We start from the raw sequence: 27,516 nt of genomic DNA, 5'->3' as shown, positions 1-27,516 counted from the left end.
ATAGTATGTTATGCTATGGTATGTTATATTATGCAATTCTCTTTTATGCTATATTATGTTATACTATATTATGTTATGCTATGTTATGTTATATTATATTATGTTATGCTATGTTATGTTATGTTATATTATGCTATATTATATTGTGCTATATTATGTTATGCTATATAATGCTATGCTGTATTATATTATATTGTGCTATATTATGGTATGCTATATAATGCTATGCTAAATTATGTTATATTATGCTATATAATGTTATGCTTTATTATATTATATTATGCTATATTATGTTATGCTATATAATGCTATGCTGTATTATGTAATCTTATGTTATGCAATGCAATTATGTACAGTATAGCTTGGTACCAGATTTCCATATGTAGGAGAGAGAGTGTGAGAGAGAGAGAGCAAGAGGAGTACATGTGTGAGAGAGAGAGAGGAGTGAATGTGTGTGTGTGTGTGGTAGTTTAGAGAGTGTGTGAAGGAAAGAAAACGATCATCAGAGGAGTTGGTACATCAAGGTCTGAACCAGGCTAATAGTGATTAAATAAGGTCTGAACCAGGCTAATAGTGATTAAATAAGGTCTGAACCAGGCTAATAGTGATTAAATAAGGTCTGAACCAGGCTAATAGTGATTAAATAAGGTCTGAACCAGACTAATAGTGATTAAATAATTGCCCTGTCACGTGATCTGTTTGTGCTGTCTTGCCAAATGCTATGGACACAATTTGGTCTCAGAGTAAAATATATATTAAAATATTTGCGCCACTCCATTTAGTATGATATATTATTCAACCATGCTGGTCATTTATGAACATTTGAACATCTTGGCCACGTTCTGTTATAATCTCCACCCGGCACAGCCAGAAGAGGACTGGCCACCCCACATATGCTCTCTCAAATTCTCTCTTTCTTTCTCTCTCTCTCGGAGGACCTGAGCCCTAGGACCGTGCCCCAGGACTACCTGACATGATGACTCCTTGCTGTCCCCAGTCCACCTGACTGTGCTGCTGCTCCAGTTTCAACTGTTCTGCCTTATTATTATTCGACCATGCTGGTCATTTATGAACATTTGAACATCTTGGTCATGTTCTGTTATAATCTCTACCCGGCACAGCCAGAAGAGGACTGGCCACCCCACATAGCCTGGTTCCTCTCTAGGTTTCTTCCTAGGTTTTGGCCTTTCTAGGGAGTTTTTCCTAGCCACCGTGCTTTTACACCTGCATTGTTTGCTGTTTGGGGTTTTAGGCTGGGTTTCTGTACAGCACTTTGAGATATCAGCTGATGTACGAAGGGCTATATAAATACATTTGATTTGATTTGATTTGATATGTTACTCTACGTTACATTACATTGGCCTACCAATGCAATCGTAAAATACTGTGCACTCGGAAAGTTCAGACCCCTTGACTTTTTCCACTATGTTAGCCTTAATATTAATATAAAATGGATAAAATAGTTTTTTCCCCCTCATCAATCTAAACACAATACCCCATAATGACAATGCAAAAACAGTAACAGTGGCAGTGACTACAGCCTCGAGTCTTCTTGGGTATGATTCTACAAGCTTGGCACATCTGTATTTGAGTAGTTTATCCAGTTCTTCTCTGCAGATCCTCTCAAGCTCTGTCAGGTTGGATGGGGAGCCTCGCTGCACAGCTATTTTCAGGTCTCTCCAGAGCTGTTCGATCAGGTTCAAGTTTGGGCTCCTGCATTATCTTTGCTGTGCTTAGGGTTGTTGTCCAGTTAGAAGGTCTGAGGCCCTGAGCACTCTGGAGCAAGTATTCATCAAAGAGCTCTCTGTACTTTGCTCCGTTCATCTTTCCCTTGATCTTGACAAGTCTTCAAGTCTCCACCGCAGAAAAACATCCCCACAGCATGATGCTACCATCACCATACTCACCGTAGGGATGGAGTCAGGTTTCATCCAGACACTTGGCATTCAGGCCAAATAGTTCAATCTTGGTTTTATCAGACAAGAGTCCTCCAAGCGGGCGTGTGCCTATTCCTGAGGAGTGGCTTCAGTCTGGCAACTCTACCATAAAGGCCTGATTGCTGCAGAGATGGTTGTCCTTCTGCAAGGTTCTCCCATCCCCACACAGGAACTCTGGAACTCTGTCAGAGTGACCATCGGGATCTTGGTCACCTCACTGACGAAGGCTCTTCTCCCGCGATTGCTCAATTTGGCTGGGCAGCCAGCTCTAGAAAAAGTCTTGGTTCAAAACTTCTTCCATTTAAGAATGATGGAGGCCACTGTGTTCTTGGGGACCTTCAATGCTGCAGAAATATTTTGGTACCCTACCCCAGATCGGTGCTTCGACACAATCCTGTCCCGGAGCTCTACGGACAATTCCTTCGACTGTGGGACCTTATACAGACAGGTGTGCCGTTGCAAATCAAATTGTATTTGTCACATGCGCCGAATACAACAGGTGTACATTGAAATTCTTACTTAGAAGCCCTTAACCAACAACGCCGTTTTAATAAAATAGTAGTTCAAACAGACAGCTCAACAGGTCAATACCACAAATACAAGAAGAAACCAGATAATAGATCAGATTCGTATTCTACATAATACAAAGGATCTTCCATGCAACCCATCTCCACTAACACACTTTAACCAGTTGCTGAAGTTTCAGCCAAAGGCAAAACACCCTCCAAAATGAAGGACTGGGCTGCCCCAATGTCTCACAGTATCTTCTCCGGCTGCTTACCAGCATCTCCCCTCTGCAGAGACACAAACCCATCTGAAACAAAGGGTTCATACATATCTGATCCAAAATCTTGTTATGGAGATAGACCAGAGACTTAATGGGCTGGACTGCTCCCCAAATAATTTTTTATCTCAACGTAGGACACAGAGACAATTTCTCATGGCAGTAATGACAAACTGGCGGATACAAAACAAACAGTGTTCTGCAGAGTCACTGAGCAAACCCAAAATGAAACAGGAGGGGTTTTCAGGGGGCTTCTTCCACTGACAGTTGACTAGCAATAACAACTAGAACCTAAAAGACACCCACACATAAAGACAGGAATCAAACCAAAAAGTGGAGCAAAGAGGAAAACAGGGAAGATCAGATAAAGAATGGTTTGTCTAGAAATAAAATAGGGAGCGCCAACTGAAGGTGTTCACCCTCCACATCTCTCAAGACAACTGGAGCACTGGGTCAACTGAAGGTGTTCACCATCCACATCTCTCAAGACAACTGGAGCACTGGGTCAACTGAAGGTGTTCACCCTCCACATCTCTCAAGACAACTGGAGCACTGGGTCAACTGAAGGTGTTCACCCTCCACATCTCTCAAGACAACTGGAGCACTGGGCCAGACGCGTAAATAACACCTCAATCATCACAGGTGAAACACCTTCCCACTAAAGAGGTGACAAACCAGCACAGGTGTAACACCTTATGACTAACGAGGTGACGCCAATCGGTGCGCCCTACATGCTAACGTCCAACCTTAAAATATAAATGGAAAAACCAAAGCCTGTAACACATACTAAATAGATTTTAGTAAGATATAATACGTTTTGCTCTGAGACCAGACTAATGGACAGCACAAACAGATGTAGGACCAGGCTAAATAAATAAAGTTGCCAAGGGGCATTTCGCTACACCTGCTAAACGCCTGTATGTGTCCAATAAAATGTGATTTGATTAGATGTTTTTTTTTTTAACAAATACCATTTCATTGCAGTAACTCTGATCCAACCCATCCATATGTATTCTCAGGCCAACATTGCGGAGGTGCGGCAGGCCAGTCTTCAGCTGCAGAGGGCCAGACCTGCGGTACTGCTAGCTCCACTGGATGACGAAAGACACAGCATTCAGACCACAATGCAGGTATGGAGCAGGATGTGGTACAGGGTAGAAACATGCTACACTGGGATGGAGCAGGATGTGGTACAGGGTAGAAACATGCCACACTGGGATGGAGCAGGATGTGGTAGAGGGTAGAAACATGCTACACTGGGATGGAGCAGGATGTGGTACAGGGTAGAAACATGCCACACTGGGATGGAGCAGGATGTGGTACAGGGTAGAAACATGCTACACTGGGATGGAGCAGGTTATGGTACAGAGTAGATTGATTCTACACAGCGATTTTTGCAATTCATCAGACATCAGCTGATGTACGAAGGGCTATATAAATAAATTTGATTTGATTTGTTACTCTCATTCCAAACGTCGTAAATTGTTGGTTATCTGCACGAACCCAGTCTTCACTGTGAGTCATCCATACATCAATTGTCTTAAATAATTGATTTACTAACTAAGTAATTCACAGAAATGCATAAACAAACAGTAGACAGTTACAAGGAAAGGATAACGGAGATTCCCTAGTGGGATAAACCGGCATCACGGCTTGGTGGACAGAAAGGGAAGTGGGGGTCAACTGACATGAGACACTACACAGTTGATAATTATAACAATTGAAATGCTAATCCTTTGCACATGAACGCTCACTCATTCGGGAACAATTGCAATCAATAAATATATTTACGCTCAGTGTGTCGTCGGGATCTCTGTTGAAAAGTTTGTTTCTGTTGGAGAGTTTGTCCGCCCTCTCTCTCTGTCTGTCGTGGCTAGAATGGTTAGTTCAGAGTGACATTCATACATGTTGTTATAGAATAGATTTTTCGGCGGTTGTCGGTCTTCGCGTTCAATGATACCGAATTCCTAACTGCAGACTAGTAGTTAATATCAAAGACTTGTTCTATTCTGTTGGTATCGATTAGTCTAAGAGTTTAACCATGTGGTATGGTTAAAAGATTCAGCCATCTACTCACACCTTGGCCCTCTCGTTATCGAGGTAAGCTGGTCTGCAACCTTTGTCCTCTTGTGATTGAGAGAAACACGGTTTGTTGAGAAATTCTCAAGGTGGGGGTTTTATTCGGAAGAGCAGAAAAGGGCCTGTCCCAGGACACCAGACCATAACTGTGCTCATGGGCAGTCCTCTGATTTAGTTAAACTCCAAAGGGAATAGGAGTTTCCTTCATTAAACAGTCCAAAATCACATTACACAATTTCACAAACAGTATCATCCTCACACATTCATCTTATACAACAATTAGATGTAGGCCTCATATCTGAGGCTATTGTATAAACAGCATTATGGTAATGTGGCCGTATTAGCTCCCATGAGTTTCACAAAATTGTACCAAATGGACCAGTTCGTAGCTGGATTCTTCACCAATCTTTTATACCTTCTCCAGAACATAAATGTTGTTCGGACCTCAAGTTCCGTGAGGTGGAAGGAATTCCTTTGTTCTCTCTATGGAAACTCACTCTCGCTCTATACTGTGGCCATGAGGAGATAATTTCCTCCAGGAATTTACGACCTGAGGTCACAGCAGCCTGAGTGTAGGAGACAGAGGGAGGGGTATGGTGCTCGCTGTTCCCAAAGAGGGCAACGTCATGACAGTACATACGGAGCAGGAGTTGACGTAGCAGGAGACGTCCTGCGCCAAGGTGGGTTACCAGTTCTTAATGGAGATGGATTGAGTGGTGTGGGTGATACCTGGGTGTTCAGCGACAAGGGATGATTGCACCCAGGTCAAAAGTCAATCCCTTACCTCAGTGGGAATGTAGGTGCGCTCTGGAGGACAGGTAGCCGGTGCGGGTTCCCTCTCCAGAGCCTGGCGGATGTCCGGATTTAGCTTTCTCGCTGTCCGTATGTACTCCAAGTTCCGGTGGTTGATGAGGATGAGAAACGGGTCCGTGGTGCCGGTGTCTCCACTCCTCTAATGCCAACTTCACCGCCAGGAGCTATCGATCACCGAAGTCATAGTTCCTCTCTGCAGGGGACAGTTTTTTTAGAGTAGTATGCACATGGATGCAGTTTTTGTTGATTACCCTGACGTTGTGACAGGACAGCTCCCACGCCCACCACAAAGGGTAGCTTAGGATCTGGGTGTTTCAGCAACGGGGCGTGTGGAAAAGTGTTGGTCCCATGTTTCATGAGCTGAAATAAAAGATCCCAGAATTGTTCCATACGCACCAAAAGCTTATTTCTGTAATGTAGATGCAGGGAGTCAGGAAGCAAGTGCAGTTAGTGAGTTTAATGACGAGGAACATTGAACGATACAAAACAATAAAAGCGTCTAAAGTACAAAACAAGAGTACTGTATGGCGTTGTGTGGGCAAGCGGTTTGCTGATGTCAGCGTTGTGAACCGAGTGCCCCATGGTGGAGGTGGGGTTATGTTGTGAACCGAGTGCCCCATGGTGGAGGTGGGGTTATGGTATGAACAGAGTGCCCCATGGTGGCAGTGGGGTTATGTTGTGAACCGAGTGCCCCATGGTGGAGGTGGGGTTATGGTATGAACCGAGTGCCCCATGGTGGAGGTGGGGTTATGGTATGAACAGAGTGCCCCATGGTGGCAGTGGGGTTATGGTATGAACAGAGTGCCCCATGGTGGAGGTGGGGTTATGGTATGAACAGAGTGCCCCATGGTGGCAGTGGGGTTATGGTATGGGCATACTGATGTCAGCGTTGTGAACCGAGTGCCCCATGGTGGCAGTGGGGTTATGGTATGGGCATACTGATGTCAGCGTTGTGAACCGAGTGCCCCATGGTGGCAGTGGGGTTATGGTATGGGCAGGCATGAGCTATGGACACAATTGCATTTTATCGATGGTAATTTGAATGCACAGAGATACCGTGATGAGCTCCTCAGGCCCATTGTCGTGCCTTTCATTCGCCTCCATCACCTCATGTTTCAGCATGATAATGCATGACCCACGTCTCAAGGATCTGTACACAATTCCTGGAAGCTGAAAATGTCCCAGTTTGTCCATGGCCTGCATACTCACCAGACATGTCAACCATTAAGCATGTTCAACAGCCTGATCAACTCTATGCAAAGCAGATGTGTCCCACTGAATGAGGCAATTGATGGTCACACCAGCTACTGACTGGTTTTCTGATCCACGTCCCTACTTTTTTAAAGAAAGGTATCTGTGACCAACAGATGCACATCTGTATTCCCAGTCATGTGAAATCCATAGATTAGGGCCTAATGAATGTATTTTAAAACACGGAATTTCTTATATGAACTGTAACTAAGTAAAAACGTTTAAATTGTTGCATGTTGTGCTTATATTTTTGTTCAGTGTACTTCCATTGTCTTCCAAGAGGGGCTAAATATACTCGCTTCCTCTCCCTATGCAGTCTTTAGGGCAGAGGTGGCCCTACAACCAGCAGTACCACAGCGCTACAGTCGACCCCCAGGAGGTAGAGGCTGAGCGGAAGGCTAGGGAGGCCCAGAGGAGGGCAGCCTGGAGGACCCACGATGGCTTCCTCTACCCAGGCTTCAGGAGTTCCATCGAGGCCAACGAACACCCCAGACACCCCGATGAGGCCCGCAGGGACGAGCTCAGGAAGGTGATATCATAGATAGCCCAGAGGTTAGGGGTCAGAGGTCCGGTTACATCAGGGTCACATTCATTAATGCACATTCATTCACATTCATAAAGGCACATTCTTTCACATTCATTAAGGCACATTCATTCACATTCACAACCCAGGTTTCAGCAGCCTTCACCATCACCAGTATGTTCTGCAACTGAAAACAATACTTCTCACTCATTCAATCAATCAATCAAATGTATTTATAAAGCCCTTCTTACATCAGCTGATGTCACAAAGTGCTGTATAGAAACCCAGCCTAAAACCCCAAACAGCAAGCAATGCAGGTGTAGAATCAAGGTGGCTAGGAAAAACTTCCTAGAATCAAATCAAAGTTTATTTGTCACGTGCGCCGAATACGACAGGTGTAGACCTTACAGTGAAACGCTTACTTACAGGCTCTAACCAATAGGGCAAAAAAGGTATTAGGTGAACAATAGGTAAGTAAAGAAATAAAACAACAGTAAAAAGACAGGCTATATACAGTAGCGAGGCTATAAAAGTAGTGAGGCTATATACAGACACCTGTTAGTCAGGCTGATTGAGGTAGTATGTACATGTAGAGATGGTTAAAGTGACTATGCATACATGATGAACAGAGAGTAGCAGTAGCGTAAAAGAGGGGTTGGCGAGTGGTGGGACACAATGCAGACAGCCCGGTTAGTCAATGTGGTTGGTCAGCCCAATTGAGGTAGTATGTACATGAATGTATAGTTAAAGTGACTATGCATATATGATAAACAGAGAGTAGCAGCAGCGTAAAAAGAGGGGTTGGGAGGGGCACACAATGCAAATAGTCTGGGGAGCCATTTGATTACCTGTTCAGGAGGCTTATGGCTTAGGGGTAAAAACTGTTGAGAAGCCTTTTTGTCCTAGACTTGGCACCACTTGCCATGCGGTAGTAGAGAGAACAGTCTATGACTGGGGTGGCTGGGGTCTTTGACAATGTTTAGGGCCTTCCTCTGACACCGCCTGGTGTAGAGGTCCTGGATGGCAGGCAGTTTAGCCCCAGTGATGTACTGGGCCGTTCGCACTACCATCTGTAGTGCCTTGTGGTCAGAGGCTGAGCAATTTCCGTACCAGGCAGTGATGCAACCAGTCATGATGCTCTCGATGTTGCAGCTGTAGAACCTTTTGAGGATCTCAGGACTCATGCCAAATCTTTTTCGTTTCCTGAGGGGGAATAGGCTTTGTCGTGCCCTCTTCACAACTGTCTTGGTGTGTTTGGACCATTCTAGTTTGTTCTTGATGTGGACACCAAGGAACTTGAAGCTCTCAACCTGCTCCACTAAAGCCCCGTCGATGAGAATGGGTGTGTTCTCGGTCCTCCTTTTCCTGTAGTCCACAATCATCTCCTTAGTCTTGGTTATGTTGAGGGATAGGTTGTTATTCTGGTACCACCCGGCCAAGTCTCTGACCTCCTCCCTATAGGCTGTCTCGTCGTTGTTGGTGATCTGCAAACTGTTGTGTCATCTGCAAACTTAATGATGGTGTTGGAGTCGTGCCTGGCCTTGCAGTCGTGGGTGAACAGGGAATACAGGAGGGGACTGAGCACGCACCCCTGTGGACCTCCAGTGTTAAGGATCAGCATGGCAGATGTGTTGCTATCTACCCTCACCACCTGGGGGCGGCCCGTCAGGAAGTCCAGGATCCAGTTGCAGAGCCAGGATCCTTAGCTTATTGATGAGCTTTGAGGGTACTATGGTCTTTGAACGCTGAGCTGTAGTCAATGAATAGCATTCTCACACAAGTGTTCCTTTTGTCCAGGTGGGAAAGGGTTTTCCATACTTCAAAGCTGCCAGGGGCAGAACGACAGATTTGTACCTTGTCAGCTCGGGGGTTTGAACTCGCAACCTTCCGGTTACTAGTCCAACGCTCTAACCACTAGGCTACCCTGCAGCCCCGTAATCCATGGCTTCTGGTTGGGGTATGTACGTACAGTCACTGTGGGGATGACGTTCTCTATGCACTTATTGATATAGCCAGTGACTGATGTGGTGTACTCCTCAATGCCATCGGAAGAATCCCGGAACATGTTCCAGTCTGTGATGGCAAAACAGTCCTGTAGTTTAGCATCTGCTTCATCTGACCACTTTCTTATAGACCGAGTCACTAGCAAACCCACTCCCTGATATTCTCCAAATCACTGCTTGTAAGAAGGAATCAGGAGGATATAGTTGTTTCCTAGTGGAACAGACCAAAATATCTTTGGTTTTCTTGGTGTTTAAAACAAGTTTGTTCTGGCAAACCCACTCCCTGATATTCTCCAAATCTTCTTGTAAAGCTTGATGTACCTGTTGAACCAATTATTTTGCTGCATAAATTCTAGTACCATCTGCAAATATAGTAGCTTGAGTTTCAGCTAAGGCATAGGGAAGGTTGTTCGTATATATTAACTTGTTATGGCTGCAATCCCGTTAACGGGATAAGTGTCATCAACAACCGCTGAATAGCATAGTGCTACATTCAATAAATATTGCTAAAAATATTTATATTCATGAAATCACAAGTGCAATATAGGAAAACACAGCTTAGCCTTTTGTTAATCCACATGTCGTGTCAGATTTTGAAATTATGCTTTACAGTGAAAGCAATCCAAGCGTTTGTGTAAGTTTATCGATCGAACCACAAAACATTATGTACACTTAGCATTAAGTAGCTTGGTCACGAAAATCAGAAAAGCAATCAAATGAATTATTTACCTTTGATGATCTTTGGATGTTTTCACTCACGAGACTCCCAGTTACACAACAAATGTTCCTTTTGTTCCATAAAGATGATTTTTTATATCCAAAATACCTCAGTTTATTTGGCGCGTTATGTTCAGAAATCCACAGGAAAGAGCGGTCACGACAACGCAGACAAATTCCAAATAGTTTCCATAATGTCCACAGAAACATGTTAAACGTTTTTTATAATCAATCCTCAGGTTGTTTTTAAAATATATAATCAATAATATATCAACCGCAAATGTCTTTCATAGTAAGAGAGGGAAAAGCAATAGCTGTCCAAACTCTGTTGCGCGAGCAAAACTCATGTGATCACGACGCGATGTTATCTTTCTGGCTCATTTTTCAAAATAAAAGCCTGAAACTATGTCTGAAGACTGTTGACACCTTGAGGAAGCGATAGGAAAATGAATCTGATTGATATCCCTTTAAATGGGGCGAAGGCAGGCTATGGAACATGGAGTTTTCAAAATAGAAGCCACTTCCTGGTTTAATTTTCCTCAGGGTTTCGCCTGCAATATCAGTTCTGTTATACCCACAGACAATATTTTGACAGTTTTGGAAACTTTAGAGTGTTTTTTATCCAATACTAATAATAATATGCATATATTATTGACTGAGGAGCTGGCCGTTTACAATGGGCACCTTTTCATCCAAGCTACTCAATGCTGCCCCTGCAGCCATATGAAGTTAAATAAAGAAGTGGCCCAAGGCGGTGTTCAGCAGAAAATTAACCATTGATATAAGTGGACTGTTTCCTGTCAGTTTGATATGACTGTACCCAATTCAGTACTACCTCCTTAAAACCATGACGCATTAATGTTGTCAGTCATGTTAACCAATGCAGTGGTAGGTGAATGGTGTTTGCAATAAGCTGATTGGCTGTAATCAGATCGTTGTTTTCCATGTACTCCCATATTTGTCTACTCACAATACCCTCCAATATCTTACTGAGTGTAGGGAGTAGACTAATTGGTCGACTATTGGCAGGAGTAATTGGTTCTTTGCAGTCTTTCGGAATAGGACACAGTTTAGCATGCTTCCATACATTTGCAAACATCCCCTTTTCCAGTGACCAATTAAATATGTATCCCAGTGGATCTGCAATCTGGGGAGCAGCACAGCGGAGCAAAAAAATGTCCATAAGACCATAACCTGTAGATTTACCATCAGGTATTGACTTCAAAAGGTTTAACACCTCCTCCACTGACACCGTTTGTAGACTAAAAGAGCAGATCTTATTGCTCATAATATGATCATCAATCCATTGGACCATAGCTTGTTTGGAAGAATGTATGTTTACATTTCTTTGTAAAGAAATCTGCAAAATGATTGGCAATATCAACTGGTTTTGTTATTATTCTCCTGTCAACCTCCACACTAGATGGGCATGATGAGATAGATGTACCAAGCCAACCTCCACACTAGATGGGCATGATGAGATAGATGTACCAAGTCAACCTCCACACTAGATGGGCATGATGAGATAGATGTACCAAGCCAACCTCCACACTAGATGGGCATGATGAGATAGATGTACCAAGCCAACCTCCACACTAGATGGGCATGATGAGATAGATGTACCAAGCCAACCTCCACACTAGATGGGCATGAGGAGATAGATGTACCAAGCCAACCTCCACACTAGATGAGCATGAGGAGATAGATGTACCAAGCCAACCTCCACACTAGATGAGCATGAGGAGATAGATGTACCAAGCCAACCTCCACACTAGATGGGCATGATGAGATAGATGTACCAAGCCAACCTCCACACTAGATGGGCATGATGAGATAGATGTACCAAGCCAACCTCCACACTAGATGGGCATGATGAGATAGATGTACCAAGCCAACCTCCACACTAGATGGGCATGATGAGATAGATGTACCAAGCCAACCTCCACACTAGATGGGCATGATGAGATAGATGTACCAAGCCAACCTCCACACTAGATGGGCATGATGAGATAGATGTACCAAGCCAACCTCCACACTAGATGGGCATGATGAGATAGATGTACCAAGCCAACCTCCCAAGCCAACCTCCACACTAGATGGGCATGATGAGATAGATGTACCAAGCCAACCTCCACACTAGATGGGCATGATGAGATAGATGTACCAAGCCAACCTCCACACTAGATGGGCATGATGAGATAGATGTACCAAGCCAACCTCCACACTAGATGGGCATGATGAGATAGATGTACCAAGCCAACCTCCACACTAGATGGGCATGATGAGATAGATGTACCAAGCCAACCTCCACACTAGATGGGCATGATGAGATAGATGTACCAAGCCAACCTCCACACTAGATGGGCATGATGAGATAGATGTACCAAGCCAACCTCCACACTAGATGGGCATGATGAGATAGATGTACCAAGCCAACCTCCACACTAGATGGGCATGATGAGATAGATGTACCAAGCCAACCTCCACACTAGATGGGCATGATGAGATAGATGTACCAAGCCAACCTCCACACTAGATGGGCATGATGAGATAGATGTACCAAGCCAACCTCCACACTAGATGGGCATGATGAGATAGATGTACCAAGCCAACCTCCACACTAGATGGGCATGATGAGATAGATGTACCAAGCCAACCTCCACACTAGATGGGCATGATGAGATAGATGTACCAAGCCAACCTCTACACTAGATGGGCATGATGAGATAGATGTACCAAGCCAACCTCCACACTAGATGGGCATGATGAGATAGATGTACCAAGCCAACCTCCACACTAGATGGGCATGATGAGATAGATGTACCAAGCCAACCTCCACACTAGATGGGCATGATGAGATAGATGTACCAAGCCAACCTCCACACTAGATGGGCATGATGAGATAGATGTACCAAGCAAACCTCCACACTAGATGGGCATGATGAGATAGATGTACCAAGCCAACCTCCACACTAGATGGGCATGATGAGATAGATGTACCAAGCAAACCTCCACACTAGATGGGCATGATGAGATAGATGTACCAAGCCAACCTCCACACTAGATGGGCATGATGAGATAGATGTACCAAGCAAACCTCCACACTAGATGGGCATGATGAGATAGATGTACCAAGCCAACCTCCACACTAGATGGGCATGATGAGATAGATGTACCAAGCCAACCTCCACACTAGATGGGCATGATGAGATAGATGTACCAAGCCAACCTCCACACTAGATGGGCATGATGAGATAGATGTACCAAGCCAACCTCCACACTAGATGGGCATGATGAGATAGATGTACCAAGCCAACCTCCACACTAGATGGGCATGATGAGATACATGTACCAAGCCAACCTCCACACTAGATGGGCATGATGAGATAGACGTACCAAGCAAACCTCCACACTAGATGGGCATGATGAGATAGATGTACCAAGCCAACCTCCACACTAGATGGGCATGATGAGATAGATGTACCAAGCCAACCTCCACACTAGATGGGCATGATGAGATAGATGTACCAAGTAAGCCCTTAACTGTGTTCCATACCTTTTTACAATCAATTTCTCATTTTGACTTGGCTGTGAAGACTTTTGCCATATTTCTTTGAGAAAAAGCCTCACCCAGTTCATCATCAATCCATGGAGATGGAACGAGCACCAACTGTCCTCTTTCTTATAGGGGCATGATGGTCCATTACCTCAGTGAGCAAATCAATAAAACATTCTCTAGCGTGAATCAAATCATCCTCTAGATAAATCAGCTCCCAGGGTACAGCAGCCAAATCATCCTCTAGATAAATCAGCTCCCAGGATACAGCAGCCAAATCATCCTCTAGATAAATCAGCTCCCAGGATACAGCAGCCAAATCATCCTCTAGATAAATCAGCTCCCAGGGTACAGCAGCCAAATCATCCTCTAGATAAATCAGCCCCCAGGGTACAGCAGCCAAATCATCCTCTAGATAAATCAGCTCCCAGGGTACAGCAGCCAAATCATCCTCTAGATAAATCAGCTCCCAGGGTACAGCAGCCAAATCATCCTCTAGATAAATCAGCTCCCAGGGTACAGCAGCCAAATCATCCTCTAGATAAATCAGCTCCCAGGGTACAGCAGCCAAATCATCCTCTAGATAAATCAGCTTAAAGGGTACAGCAGCCAAATCATCCTCTAGATAAATCAGCTCCCAGGGTACAGCAGCCAAATCATCCTCTAGATAAATCAGCTCCCAGGGTACAGCAGCCAAATCATCCTCTAGATAAATCAGCTCCCAGGATACAGCAGCCAAATCATCCTCTAGATAAATCAGCTCCCAGGGTACAGCAGCCAAATCATTTAGAAATAACTCATGATTAAATGTTTTAAAATGTATCTTGACCACAATCCTAAGGGGTTTCTTTGGAACCTTGGTGGTCATGGTTATGGTCACAATATTATGGTCTGTTCATTCATGGTATATTACAGAAAATCAGATCAATGCATGAGGTTAGGGTAGGTAGTCTCTGGTATTTGATAGGAGGTCATGTGACATACCAAACACTGGGTTATGGGTTAGTGATATATACCTCTATAGGGTTATGGTTAGTGATATATACCTCTATAGGGTTATGGTTAGTGATATATATCTCTGTAGGGTTATGGTTAGTGGTATATACCTCTATAGGGTTATGGTTAGTGATATATACCTCCTATAGGGTTATGGTTAGTGATATATACCTCCTATAGGGTTATGGTTAGTGATATATACCTCTATAGGGTTATGGTTAGTGATATATATCTCTGTAGGGTTATGGTTAGTGATATATACCTCTATAGGGTTAGGGTTAGTGATATATACCTCTATAGGGTTATGGTTAGTGATGTATACCTCTATAGGGTTATGGTTAGTGGTATATACCTCTATAGGGTTATGGTTAGTGGTATATACCTCTATAGGGTTATGGTTAGTGATATATACCTCTATAGGGTTATGGTTAGTGATATATACCCTACTCAACAAATTGGATGCAGTCTATCACAGTGCTATCCGTTTTGTCACCAAAGCCCCATATACTACCCACCATTGCGACCTGTACGCTCTCGTTGGCTGGCCCTCGCTTCATACTCTGTAGGGTTGGGGTTCGCCAAACCCACTGGCTCCATGTCATCTACAAGACCCTGCTAGGTAAAGTCCCCCTTATCTCAGCTCGCTGGTCACCATAGCATCTCCCACCTGGGTTATGGTTACACGCTCCAGTTAGTGGTATATCTCTCTAGTCACCCCCAAAACCAATTCTTTCTTTGGCCGCCTCTCCTTCCAGTTCTCTGCTGCCAATGACTGGAACGAACTACAAAAATCTCTTAAATTGGGAAACACTTATCTCCTCACTAGCTTTAAACACCAACTGTCAGAGCATCTTACAGATTACTGCACCTGTACATAGCCCACCTATAATTTAGCCCAAACAACTACCTCTTTCCTAACTGTATTTAATTTATTTATTTATTTTGCTCCTTTGCACCCCATTATTTTTATTTCTACTTTGCACATTCTTCCATTGCAATACTACCATTCCAGTGTTTTACTTGCTATATTGTATTTACTTTGCCACCATGGCCTTTTTTGCCTTTACCTCCCTTCTCACCTAATTTGCTCACATTGTATATAGACTTGTTTTTTTTTACTGTATTATTGACTGTATGTTTGTTTTACTCCATGTGTAACTCTGTGTCGTTGTATGTGTCGAACTGCTTTGCTTTATCTTGGCCAGGTCGCAATTGTAAATGAGAACTTGTTCTCAACTTGCTTACCTGGTTAAATAAAGGTGAAATAAATAAATAAAAATAAATATATATCTCTGTAGGGTTATGGTTAGTGATGTATATCTCTGTAGGGTTGGGGTTATGGTTAGTGATGTATATCTCTGTAGGGTTATGGTTAGTGATATATACCTCTATAGGGTTATGGTTAGTGGTATATACCTCTATAGGGTTATGGTTAGTGATGTATATCTCTGTAGGGTTATGGTTAGTGATATATACCTATATAGGGTTATGGTTAGTGATATATACCTATATAGGGTTATGGTTAGTGATATATACCTATATAGGGTTATGGTTAGTGATATATACCTCTATAGGGTTATGGTTAGTGATATATACCTATATAGGGTTATGGTTAGTGATGTATATCTCTGTAGGGTTATGGTTAGTGATATATACCTCTATAGGGTTATGGTTAGTGATATATACCTCTATAGGGTTATGGTTAGTGATATATACCTCTATAGGGTTATGGTTAGTGATATATACCTATATAGGGTTATGGTTAGTGATGTATATCTCTGTAGGGTTAGGGTTATGGTTAGTGATATATACCTCTATAGGGTTATGGTTAGTGATGTATACCTATATAGGGTTATGGTTAGTGATGTATATCTCTGTAGGGTTGGGGTTATGGTTAGTGATATATACCTCTGTAGGGTTATGGTTAGTGATGTATATCTCTGTAGGGTTGGGGTTATGGTTAGTGATATATACCTCTATAGGGTTATGGTTAGTGATATATACCTATATAGGGTTATGGTTAGTGATATATACCTCTGTAGGGTTATGGTTAGTGATGTATATCTCTGTAGGGTTGGGGTTATGGTTAGTGATATATACCTCTGTAGGGTTAGGGTTAGTGATGTATATCTCTGTAGGGTTGGAGTTATGGTTAGTGATATATACCTATATAGGGTTATGGTTAGTGATGTATATCTCTGTAGGGTTGGGGTTATGGTTAGTGATATATATCTCTGTAGGGTTGGGGTTATGGTTAGTGATATATACCTCTATGGGGTTATGGTTAGTGATGTATATCTCTGTAGGGTTGGGGTTAGGGTTAGTGATATATACCTCTATAGGGTTATGGTTAGTGATGTATATCTCTGTAGGGTTATGGTTAGTGATGTATACCTATATAGGGTTATGGTTAGTGATGTATATCTCTGTAGGGTTGGGGTTATGGTTAGTGATATATACCTCTGTAGGGTTATGGTTAGTGATGTATACCTATATAGGGTTATGGTTAGTGATATATATCTCTGTAGGGTTGGGGTTATGGTTAGTGATATATACCTCTATGGGGTTATGGTTAGTGATGTATATCTCTGTAGGGTTGGGGTTAGGGTTAGTGATGTATATCTCTGTAGGGTTGGGGTTATGGTTAGTGATATATATCTCTGTAGGGTTGGGGTTATGGTTAGTGATGTTTTTAAAACAGCTATGTGTGGCATCTTAATGTGTAATGTCTCTACCTCCATAGCCTTGGAGAGAGAATGTGCTTCATGGCAACACCCAGAGACCCACACTGCCTCAGAGAGACATCCGACCCTGGCTACACCGCTACAATGACATGGAGCTCTACATCACACCCCCACCAGTCTTGAGTCCTGTCCCCCCTGTTACTATACACCTGGCAGGTAACACCCCTTCAGTCCTGTTACTATACACCTACCAGGTACCAGACCCTCACCCTGTCTCTATGGTTACTATACACCTACCACGTACCAGACCCCCACCCTGTCTCTATAGTTACTATACACCAACCATGTACCAGACCTCCACCCTGTCTCTATAGTTACTATACACCTACCATGTACCAGACCCCCACCCCGTCTCTGTAGTTACTGTACACCTACCACATACCAGACCCCCACCCTGTCTCTATAGTTACTATACACCTACCATGTACCAGACCCCCACCCAGTCTCTATAGTTACTATACACCTACCATGTACCAGACCCCCACCCTGTCTCTATAGTTACTATATACCTACCATGTACCAGACCCCCACCCTGTCTCTGTAGTTACTATACACCTACCAGGGTAGTTTACCATAACCGTATTCAGCTCTGTCCTACCTTTCACCATCCACTTCACAAGTAGGGACCAGGTAGGGACCGCTCCACACCAGGGCCATGTATAGTATCAGTCTATGGTTTGGACACACCTACCCATTCAAGGGTTTTTCTTTGTTTTTTACTATTTTCTACATTGTAGAATAATAGTGAAGACATCAAAACTATGAAATAACATATGGAATAATGTAGTTACCAAAAAAGTGTTAAGGGCTTTTTGACCAAGAAGGAGAGTGATGGAGTGCTGCATCAGATCACCTGGCCTCCACAATCACCCAACCTCAACCCAATTCGTGATGATTTGGACCACAGAGTGAAGGAAAACCAGCTAACAAGTGCTCAGCTTATGTGGAAACTCCTTCAAGACTGTTGGAAAAGCATTCCAGGTGAAACTGGTTGAGAGAATGCCATCTGACAGAAGCTGTCATCAAGGCGAAGGAAGGGTGGCTACTTTGAAGATTCTAAAATCTATAATATATTTTGATTTGTTTAACACTTTTTTGGTTACTACATGATTCCATATGTGTTATTTCATAGTTACCAGGGCACAGTGTTAAGTAGTGCACTGCGTTCAGTATGGCCCAGTGTTCAGTAGGATACAGCGTTCAGTAGGATACAGCATTCAGTAGGATACAGCATTCAGTAGGATACAGCATTCAGTAGGATACAGTAATCAGTAGGATACAGTAATCAGTAGGATACAGTAATCAGTAGGTTACCATGTTCAGTAGGATACAGCATTCAGTAGGATACAGCATTCAGTAGGATACAGTAATCAGTAGGTTACCATGTTCAGTAGGATACAGCATTCAGTAGGATACAGCATTCAGTATGGCCCAGTGTTCAGTAGGATACAGCATTCAGTAGGATACAGTAATCAGTAGGATACAGTAATCAGTAGGTTACCATGTTCAGTAGGATACAGCATTCAGTAGGATACAGCATTCAGTATGGCCCAGTGTTCAGTAGGATACAGCGTTCAGTAGGATACAGCATTCAGTAGGATACAGCATTCAGTAGGATACAGCATTCAGTATGGCCCAGTGTTCAGTAGGATACAGTGTTCAGTAGGATACAGCGTTCAGTAGGATACAGCGTTCAGTAGGATACAGTAATCAGTAGGTTACCATGTTCAGTAGGATATAGCTTTTAGTAGAACACAGGGTTTAGTAGGTCACAGTGTTCAGTAGGGTACAGAGTTCAGTAGGATAAAGCATTCAGTAGAATACAGCGTTTAGTAGAATAGAGTTCAGTATTGCATAGCATTCAGTAGGTCAGTGTTCAGTAAGATACGGCATTCAGTAGGTTACAGTATAGCCCAGTGTTCAGTAGGATACAGTATAGCCCAGTGTTCAGTAGGTTACAGTATAGCCCAGTGTTCAGTAGGTTACAGTATAGCCCAGTGTTCAGTAGGATACACCGTCCAGTAGGATACAGCGTTCAGTAGGTTGCAGTGTTCAGTAGGATTCAGCATTCAGTAGGTTACACCGTTCAGTAGGTTGCAGTGTTCAGTAGTATTCCGTGTTCAGTAGGTTACAGTGTTTAGTAAAGCCCAGCATTTAGTAGAACACAGAGTTTAGTAGGATTCAGCGTTCAGTAAAGCCCAGCATTTAGTAGAACACAGAGTTTAGTAGGATTCAGCGTTCAGTAAAGCCCAGCATTTAGTAGAACACAGAGTTTAGTAGGATTCAGCGTTCAGTAAAGCCCAGCATTTAGTAGAACACAGAGTTTAGTAGGATTCAGCGTTCAGTAAAACCCAGCATTTAGTAGAACACAGAGTTTAGTAGGATACAGCGTTCAGTAAAGCCCAGCATTTAGTAGAACACAGAGTTCAGTATTGCATAGCATTCAGTAGGTCAGTGTTCAGTAAGATACGGCATTCAGTAGGTTACAGTATAGCCCAGTGTTCAGTAGGATACACCGTCCAGTAGGATACAGCGTTCAGTAGGTTGCAGTGTTCAGTAGGATTCAGCATTCAGTAGGTTACACCGTCCAGTAGGATACAGTGTTCAGTAGGATACAGTGTTCAGTAGGATACAGTGTTCAGTGGGTTGCAGTGTTCAGTAGGATTCAGCATTCAGTAGGATACAGCATTCAGTAGGTTGCAGTGTTCAGTAGGATTCAGCATTCAGTAGGATACAGCGTTCAGTAGGATACAGTATAGCCCAGTGTTCAGTAGGATACAGTATAGCCCAGTGTTCAGTAGGATACAGTATAGCCCAGTGTTCAGTAGGATACAACATTTAGTAGAATACACTGTTCAATAGGATACAGCATTCAGTAGGTTACACCCTTTAGTAGGTTAGTGTTCAGTAGGTTACAGTGTTCAGTAGGATACAGTGTTCAGTAGGTTACAGTGTTCAGTAGGTTACAGTGTTCAGTAGGATACAGTGTTCAGTAGGATACAGTGTTCAGTAGGTTACAGTGTTCAGTAGGATACAGTGTTCAGTAGGATACAGTGTTCAGTAGGTTACAGTGTTCAGTAGGTTACAGTGTTCAGTAGGATACAGTGTTCAGTAGGATACAGTGTTCAGTAGGTTACAGTGTTCAGTAGGATACAGTGTTCAGTAGGATACAGTGTTCAGTAGGTTACAGTGTTCAGTAGGTTACAGTGTTCAGTAGGATACAGTGTTCAGTAGGATACAGTGTTCAGTAGGATACAGTGTTCAGTAGGATACAGTGTTCAGAAGGATCCAGTTTTCATTAGGGCACGGCATTCAGTAGGATACACACTTTAGTAGGTTAGTGTTCAGCATTATTCAGTGTTCAGAAGGATCCAGTTTTCAACGGCGTTCAGTAGGGCATGGCATTGTGAAACATTCATTATAATATGCTCCTACCTGTGTTCCCTCCCCCAGGAGAGCGTCTGCAGAGGGAGCAGCTGCAGGGAGCCCAGTCTCAGTACTACCGCTGGCTGAGGAAGGTGCTGCCTGATGCAGGACACACTCCCGCGCCAAACTGCAGCCACGTGCGGGTCCCACAGTTCAGCTGCCACATGGGCGGGGCCGACCCAGGGAAGCTGCATGATATACTGAAGGATCGACCAATGAAATACTCCCTCAGGAAACCTGGCCTCACCCTCAAGGTAGGGAACAGGAGTAGGGACAGGAGATTTACCTGTTCAGGTGAACACTGCTTCAGGAAACACTCCTGCCCCCATTAATAGACAATCACAGAAAATCAAAAGTAATGTTGAGGAGGAATTACAGAACATGACATCATGTTCTTCCCCTGAAATACAGTGTGTTCTCTTTGCTCCTTGAGCCAGAGATGTGTGTTACCGTGTGTGTCAGACACGGCCGTACTCCCTCATTTCAAGCTCAGATGGGAACAGTAGCCCAGTTGGAATAGGAGCTGAAGTCTGGCCGCTGACTTTCGGCTTCAATTGTAGCCTATTATAGAATTAACTCCTGAACAATGAACTGTTTCTTGCAGAAAAATGTTCATTTTGTCTCGCGAACAGAAGTGGAGAAATATGATTTCTTTCTTTCAGCATCTTGAGGGGAATACCGTAAGAAGGCACATTTAGGGACCTGTTGTGTAGCCTAAACATGCAATTTCTTTCAGTGAAATAAAAGCTGACAGTATAGAATTTTTTACCACATAATGTGCATCCAAGATGAACTGATATACTACCAGAATGTGGGATATTTGTTACCACATAATGTGCATCCAAGATGAACTGATATACTACCAGAATGTTGGATATTTGTTTTTACTTCCTTAAAACCGGTCCAATTGATGTCATTTGGACATTTTGCACAAAAAATCTCTTATACTTGTTTATACGTAAGTCTAAACACCATGGGACCACGCATCCGTCATACCACTCAGGAAGGAGACGCGTTCTGTCTCCTAGAGATGAACATACTTTGGTGCGAAAAGTGCAAATCAATCCCAGAACAACAGCAAAGGACCTTGTGAAGATGCTGGAGGAAGCAGGTACAAAAGTATCTATATCCACAGTAAAATAAGTCCTATATCGACATAACCCCTCAGCAAGGAAGAAGCCACTGCTCCAAAGCCGCCATAAAAAAGCGAGACTACGGATTGCAACTGCACATGGGGACAAAGATCGTACTTTTTGGAGAAATGCCCTCTGGTCTGATGAAACAAAAATAGAACCGTTTGGCCATAATGACCATCGTTATGTTTGGAGGAAAAAGGGGGAGGTTTGCAAGCCAAAGAACACCATCCCAACCGTGAAGCACGGGGGTGGCAGCATCATGTTGTGGGGGTGCTCTGCTGCAGGAAGGACTGGTGCACTTCACAAAATAGATGGCATCACGAGGTAGGGAAATGATGTGGATATATTGAAGCAACATCTCACGACATCAGTCAGGAAGCTTGTTTGCAAATGGGTCTTCCAGATGGACAATGACCCCAAGCATACTTCCAAAGTTGTGGCCAAATGGCTTAAGGACAACAAAGTCAACGTATTGGAGTGGCTATCACAAAGCCCTGATTTCAATCCCATAGAAAATTTGTGGGCAGAACTGAAAAAGCGTGTGCGAGCAAGGAGGCCTTACAACCCTGACTCACAACTTATTGTGGGAATCTTGTGGAAGGCTACCCAAAACGTTTACCCCATGTTAAACAATTTAAAGGCAATGCTACCAAATACTAATTGAGTGAATGTAAACTTCTGACCCACTGGGAATGTGATGAAAGGAATAAAAGATGAAATAAATCATTCTCTCTACTATTATTCTGACATTTCACATTATTTTAATACAGTGGTGATCCTATCTGACTGAAAACAGGGATTTTTACTAGGATTAAATGTCAGAAATTGAGTTTAAATTTATTTGGCTAAGGTGTATTGTAAAGTTTTGACTTCAACTGTAAACTGAACAAGTTCCACAGACATGTGAATAACAGAAATTGAATAATTTGACCGTGAACAAATCAAAAGTAACAGTCAGTATCTGTTTGTGGCATTGTCATGCTGGAGGGTCATGTCAGGAGGGAGGAGGATGTCTTCCCTATAACGAACCGTGTTGAGATTGCTTGATTTTTGAGATTGATGCTGTGGCACACCGCTCCAGACCATGATGGACCCTCCACCTCCAAATCGATCCCGCTCCAGAGTACAGGCCTCGGTGTAACACTCATTCCTTCGACTAGTTAGGGTTAGCGAATCCGACCATCATCCCTGGTGAGACAAATCCGCGACTCGTTAATGAATAGCACTTTTTGCCAGTCCCGTCTGGTCCAGCAATGGTGGTTTCGTGCCCATAGGCAATGTTGTTGCCGGTGATGTCTGGTGTGGACCTGCCTTACAACAGGCCTACAAACCCCCAGTCCAGCCTCTCTCAGCCTATTGCGGACAGTCTAATCACTGATGGAGGGATTGTGCGTTCCTGGTGTAACACCTGTGCAGGTGTTGTTACACATGGTCTGCCACTGCGAGGACGATCAGCTGTCCGTCCCGTCTCCCTGTAGCACTGTCTTAGGCATCTCACTGTACGGATATTGCAATTTACTTCCCTGGCCACATCTGCAGTCCTCATGCCTCCTTGCAGCATGCCTAAGGCACGTTCACGCAGATGAGCTGGGCTCCTGGGCATCTTTCTTTTGGTGTTTTTCAGAGTCCGTAGAAAGGCCTCTTTAGTGTCCTAAGTTTTCATAACTGTGACCTTAATTGCCTACCGTCTATAAGCTGTTAGTGTCTTAATGACCGTTCCACAGGTGCATGTTCATTATGGTTCATGGAAAACAGTGTTTAAACCCTTTACAATGAAGATCTGTGAAGTTATTCGGATTTTTATGAATTATCTTTGAAAGACGGGGTCCTGAAAAAGGTCCGTTTCTTTTTTTGGCTGGGTTTATTTGCTGTATTCTATTCTACTGTATTTTAGTCAATGCCACTCCGACATTGCTCGTAGTAATATTTAAAAATGTCTTAATTCCATAATTTAACTTTTATATTTAAGTGTATAGTTGTGAATTGTTAGATGTTACTGCACTGTTGGAGCTAGTCTGAACATAAGCATTTCGCTACACCTGCAATAACATCTGATAAATATGTGTATGTGACCAATAACATTAGATTTGATTTATTTAGTATTCAACAGCATCAAGTAATGACAGAAGAGAAGCATCCACAAACCTTCTAAATCAGAAAGCAGAAAACGATCAAACATAGTAAAAACAAATTAAAATTATTGAAAAATCCTTCCACCCTCACTGGTGTTTGTTTGGTAATGGTTGTGTGTGTACTTACTGTATGACAATGTATGTGTGTTGTATCACAGCCCATGCCGGTACTGTCAGTACTGCAACAACCCCAGCAGGTCTCCAGGTCAGGCCGTATGGCGGTGGTGAGAGAGGAGAGCTCGTCCTTCGCCCCAGGACCGTTCCCGGAACACAGTCTGAGCTGGGATAAGAACACCATCCCCCGACAACCCTCACACTACAACAAGTACCACTTTACGTAAGTTACCATGACCACCCTCACTACAACAAGCAACACATCACATACATTACCACGACAACCATCACACTACAGCAAGTAACACATTATGTACAGTATGTTACCTAAAACTAACACTTCCCCCCTAGCCTAACCCTCCTGACACTACAACAAGTACCACTTTATGTATGTTACCTAAAGCTAACACTCCCCCCCTAGCCTAACCCTCCTGACACTACAACAAGTACCACTTTATGGAAGTTACCTAAAGCTAACACTTCCCCCCTAGCCTAACCCTCCTGACACTACAACAAGTACCCTTTATGTATGTTACCTAAAGCTAACACTCCCCTAGCCTAACCCTCCTGACACTACAACAAGTACCACTTTATGGAAGTTACCTAAAGCTAACACTCCCCCCCTAGCCTAACCCTCCTGACACTACAACAAGTACCACTTTATGGAAGTTACCTAAAGCTAACACTCCCCCCTCGCCTAACCCCTAACCCTCCTGACACTACAACAAGTATCACTTTATGGAAGTTACCTAAAGCTAACACTTCCCCCCTAGCCTAACCCTCCTGACACTACAACAAGTACCACTTTATGGAAGTTACCTAAAGCTAACACTCCCCCCCTAGCCTAACCCTCCTGACACTACAACAAGTACCACTTTATGGAAGTTACCTAAAGCTAACACTTCCCCCCTAGCCTAACCCTCCTGACACTACAACAAGTACCACTTTATGGAAGTTACCTAAAGCTAACACTCCCCCTAGCCTAACCCTCCTGACACTACAACAAGTACCACCCTAAAGCCTAACCCCTAACCCTCCTGACACTACAACAAGTCCCACTTTATGGAAGTTACCTAAAACTAACACTTCCCCCCTAGCCTAACCCTCCTGACACTACAAAAAGTACCACTTTATGGAAGTTACCATGACGACACTCACTTAACCAATTAACACTTCACCTATTTCTCTTTGTTGGCTATGCATATTTTAACCCCCCCAATAAATGGAATTAGCATAATAAAAACAATCATTTTTTTGCATTGGATTTGTCTCAATGCACTGCATCCACATATGTAACACTTCCATATCTGTGGTGAAAGCTGGCCGAGCTATAGGGGTGACTGTTAGTCCATGAGACTTACCTAATCCTAATCCTAACCCTAACACTGACTCTAACCCTAACCCTAACACTCCTGACTCTAACTCTAACCCTAACCCTAACTCTCCTGACTCTAACTCTAACCCTAACACTCCTGACTCTAACTCTAACCTTAACCCTAACACTCCTGACTCTAACTCTAACCTTAACCCTAACTCTAACACTCCTGACTCTAACTCTAACCCTAACACTCCTGACTCTAACCCTAACCTACTGCATCCACATATGTAACACTTCCATATCTGTGGTGAAAGCTGGCCGAGCTATAGGGGTGACTGTTAGTCCATGAGACTTACCTAACCCTAACACTCCTGACTCTAACCCTAACACTCTCTAACCCTAACACTCCTGACTCTAACCCTTACCTAACCCTAATACTCCTGACTCTAACCCTAACACTCTCTAACCCTAACACTCCTGACTCTAACCCTTACCTAACCCTAATACTCCTGACTCTACCCTAACACTCCCTAACCCTAACACTCCCTAACCCTAACCCTAACACTCCTGACTCTAACCCTAACACTCCCTAACCCTAACAATCCTGACTCTAACCCTTACCTAACCTTATTACTCCTGACTCTACAAGTGCCAGTTCATGTATGTTACCTCACAATCTTTATTACCATACACACTAACATTAGTCACAACAGAATCTCAGATTTTACAAATGTAGTAAATAACTGTATAGATACTAATCTATATCACTGTCTTGTAGTTGTATTTAGTAACAGGAAATGTTAGTGAAAAATAAATAGAGTCCCTAGCTGAGAGCTATAGGTGCCACAGATTTGTTTTAAAGGACCATGAAACATAAGTGTGATGTCACTTCCTGAAGGGAGTTCCTGAGGCAGAGGTCGTTCCAGTACAAGAGGTCAGCTCCTCCCCTAACAGACAAAGAGAGGCGTATCCACGTTTTCCAGAAACACCCAGCCCCCTATGACACCAGACAAACTGCTGGAACCAGCCAATCACAGCCAGCCCAGAGCATCGTAGAGACTCGGACCTATAGGGATGTCACCCTGCACATCAACTGAGGAAAACCCCTTGTGTGAGTCCCAAATGGCACCCTATACAGTGCACTACTTTGACCAAACGTTGGTACTGTATAGGGAATCGGGTGCCATTTGAGATGCAACCTCAGACTGAAACCACACCACTGCACTATGGAAGACAAATGTGAAAAATCAACACTAATATAATAAATGGTCAGTATGTTCCAACCACCACTGTTCATTTCATTACAACCTCTTCAGTAGTGTCAGTAGAATCATCAGTACTAAAAGAAGAGCAGCATCCCAAATGGCACCCTATATGCTATGTAGTGCACTACTTTTGATCTGGGAAACAGGGTGCAATGGGACCCAGGTAAGGTCATTATAGTCACTTGTGTGTGTTATTATAAATGGTATATACAGTATTAAATGAACATCCCTGGTGATTTTCTTGAGAGAATCTGGAACCAATAGAGCTTCATTACATACAAACATCCACTACATTCATTCATCTAATAAAACAAGAGTTTTTTCTGGATCAAAAAGGGTCTTAGGCGGCACGTCCTGAAAACCCCTGCTCTCTGAATATGTTGAGTAACTGGCACAAAGCATATGAAATGTCAGTAATTAAAATAGCTTGTATAATGTGGCAATATGGCATGCGATGATGTGGCTGACTGACTGGTGGGATTTCTGCAACACATGCAACTCTGCTGTAGTGATGAGCTGTAAAACTCTACTGGCTGTAAACAATTAGCTGCCCATGTTTTCTGTTCTACCCACTCTTCTGCAGCTGTCATCCAGTAGTTGTTCTTGAAGAATGCGTTGGTGCAGAACGTGTTAGGCAGCAGCACCTAGAAAAATAGAACACAACACAGCCATATAACAACAGAACACACCCTTAGAACAACAGAACACTTCCGTAGAACAAC

General features: G+C 43.3%; 1 protein-coding gene across 1 annotated transcript in view; it reads left to right on the top strand.

Moving 5' to 3' along the window:
- Window positions 1-26,927, top strand: part of LOC115128005 (uncharacterized) — a 28,741-nt gene extending 1,814 nt beyond the window's left edge. Inside the window, exons 2-7 of the mRNA XM_065021444.1 lie at window positions 3,741-3,851; window positions 7,181-7,393; window positions 17,403-17,559; window positions 20,857-21,083; window positions 24,256-24,434; window positions 26,428-26,927. Of these exons, the coding sequence (XP_064877516.1) occupies window positions 3,741-3,851; window positions 7,181-7,393; window positions 17,403-17,559; window positions 20,857-21,083; window positions 24,256-24,434; window positions 26,428-26,626 (1,086 nt within the window). The 3' untranslated portion in view covers window positions 26,627-26,927. The remainder of the gene's footprint in view (window positions 1-3,740; window positions 3,852-7,180; window positions 7,394-17,402; window positions 17,560-20,856; window positions 21,084-24,255; window positions 24,435-26,427) is intronic.
- The last annotated feature ends 589 nt before the right edge of the window (window positions 26,928-27,516 follow it).

This window comes from Oncorhynchus nerka, linkage group LG2 (genome assembly GCF_034236695.1).
Source record: "Oncorhynchus nerka isolate Pitt River linkage group LG2, Oner_Uvic_2.0, whole genome shotgun sequence".
NCBI lineage: Eukaryota > Metazoa > Chordata > Actinopteri > Salmoniformes > Salmonidae > Oncorhynchus > Oncorhynchus nerka.
Note: the sequence above shows the minus strand (reverse complement) of the source record. Positions and strands in the feature narration are given on the sequence as shown.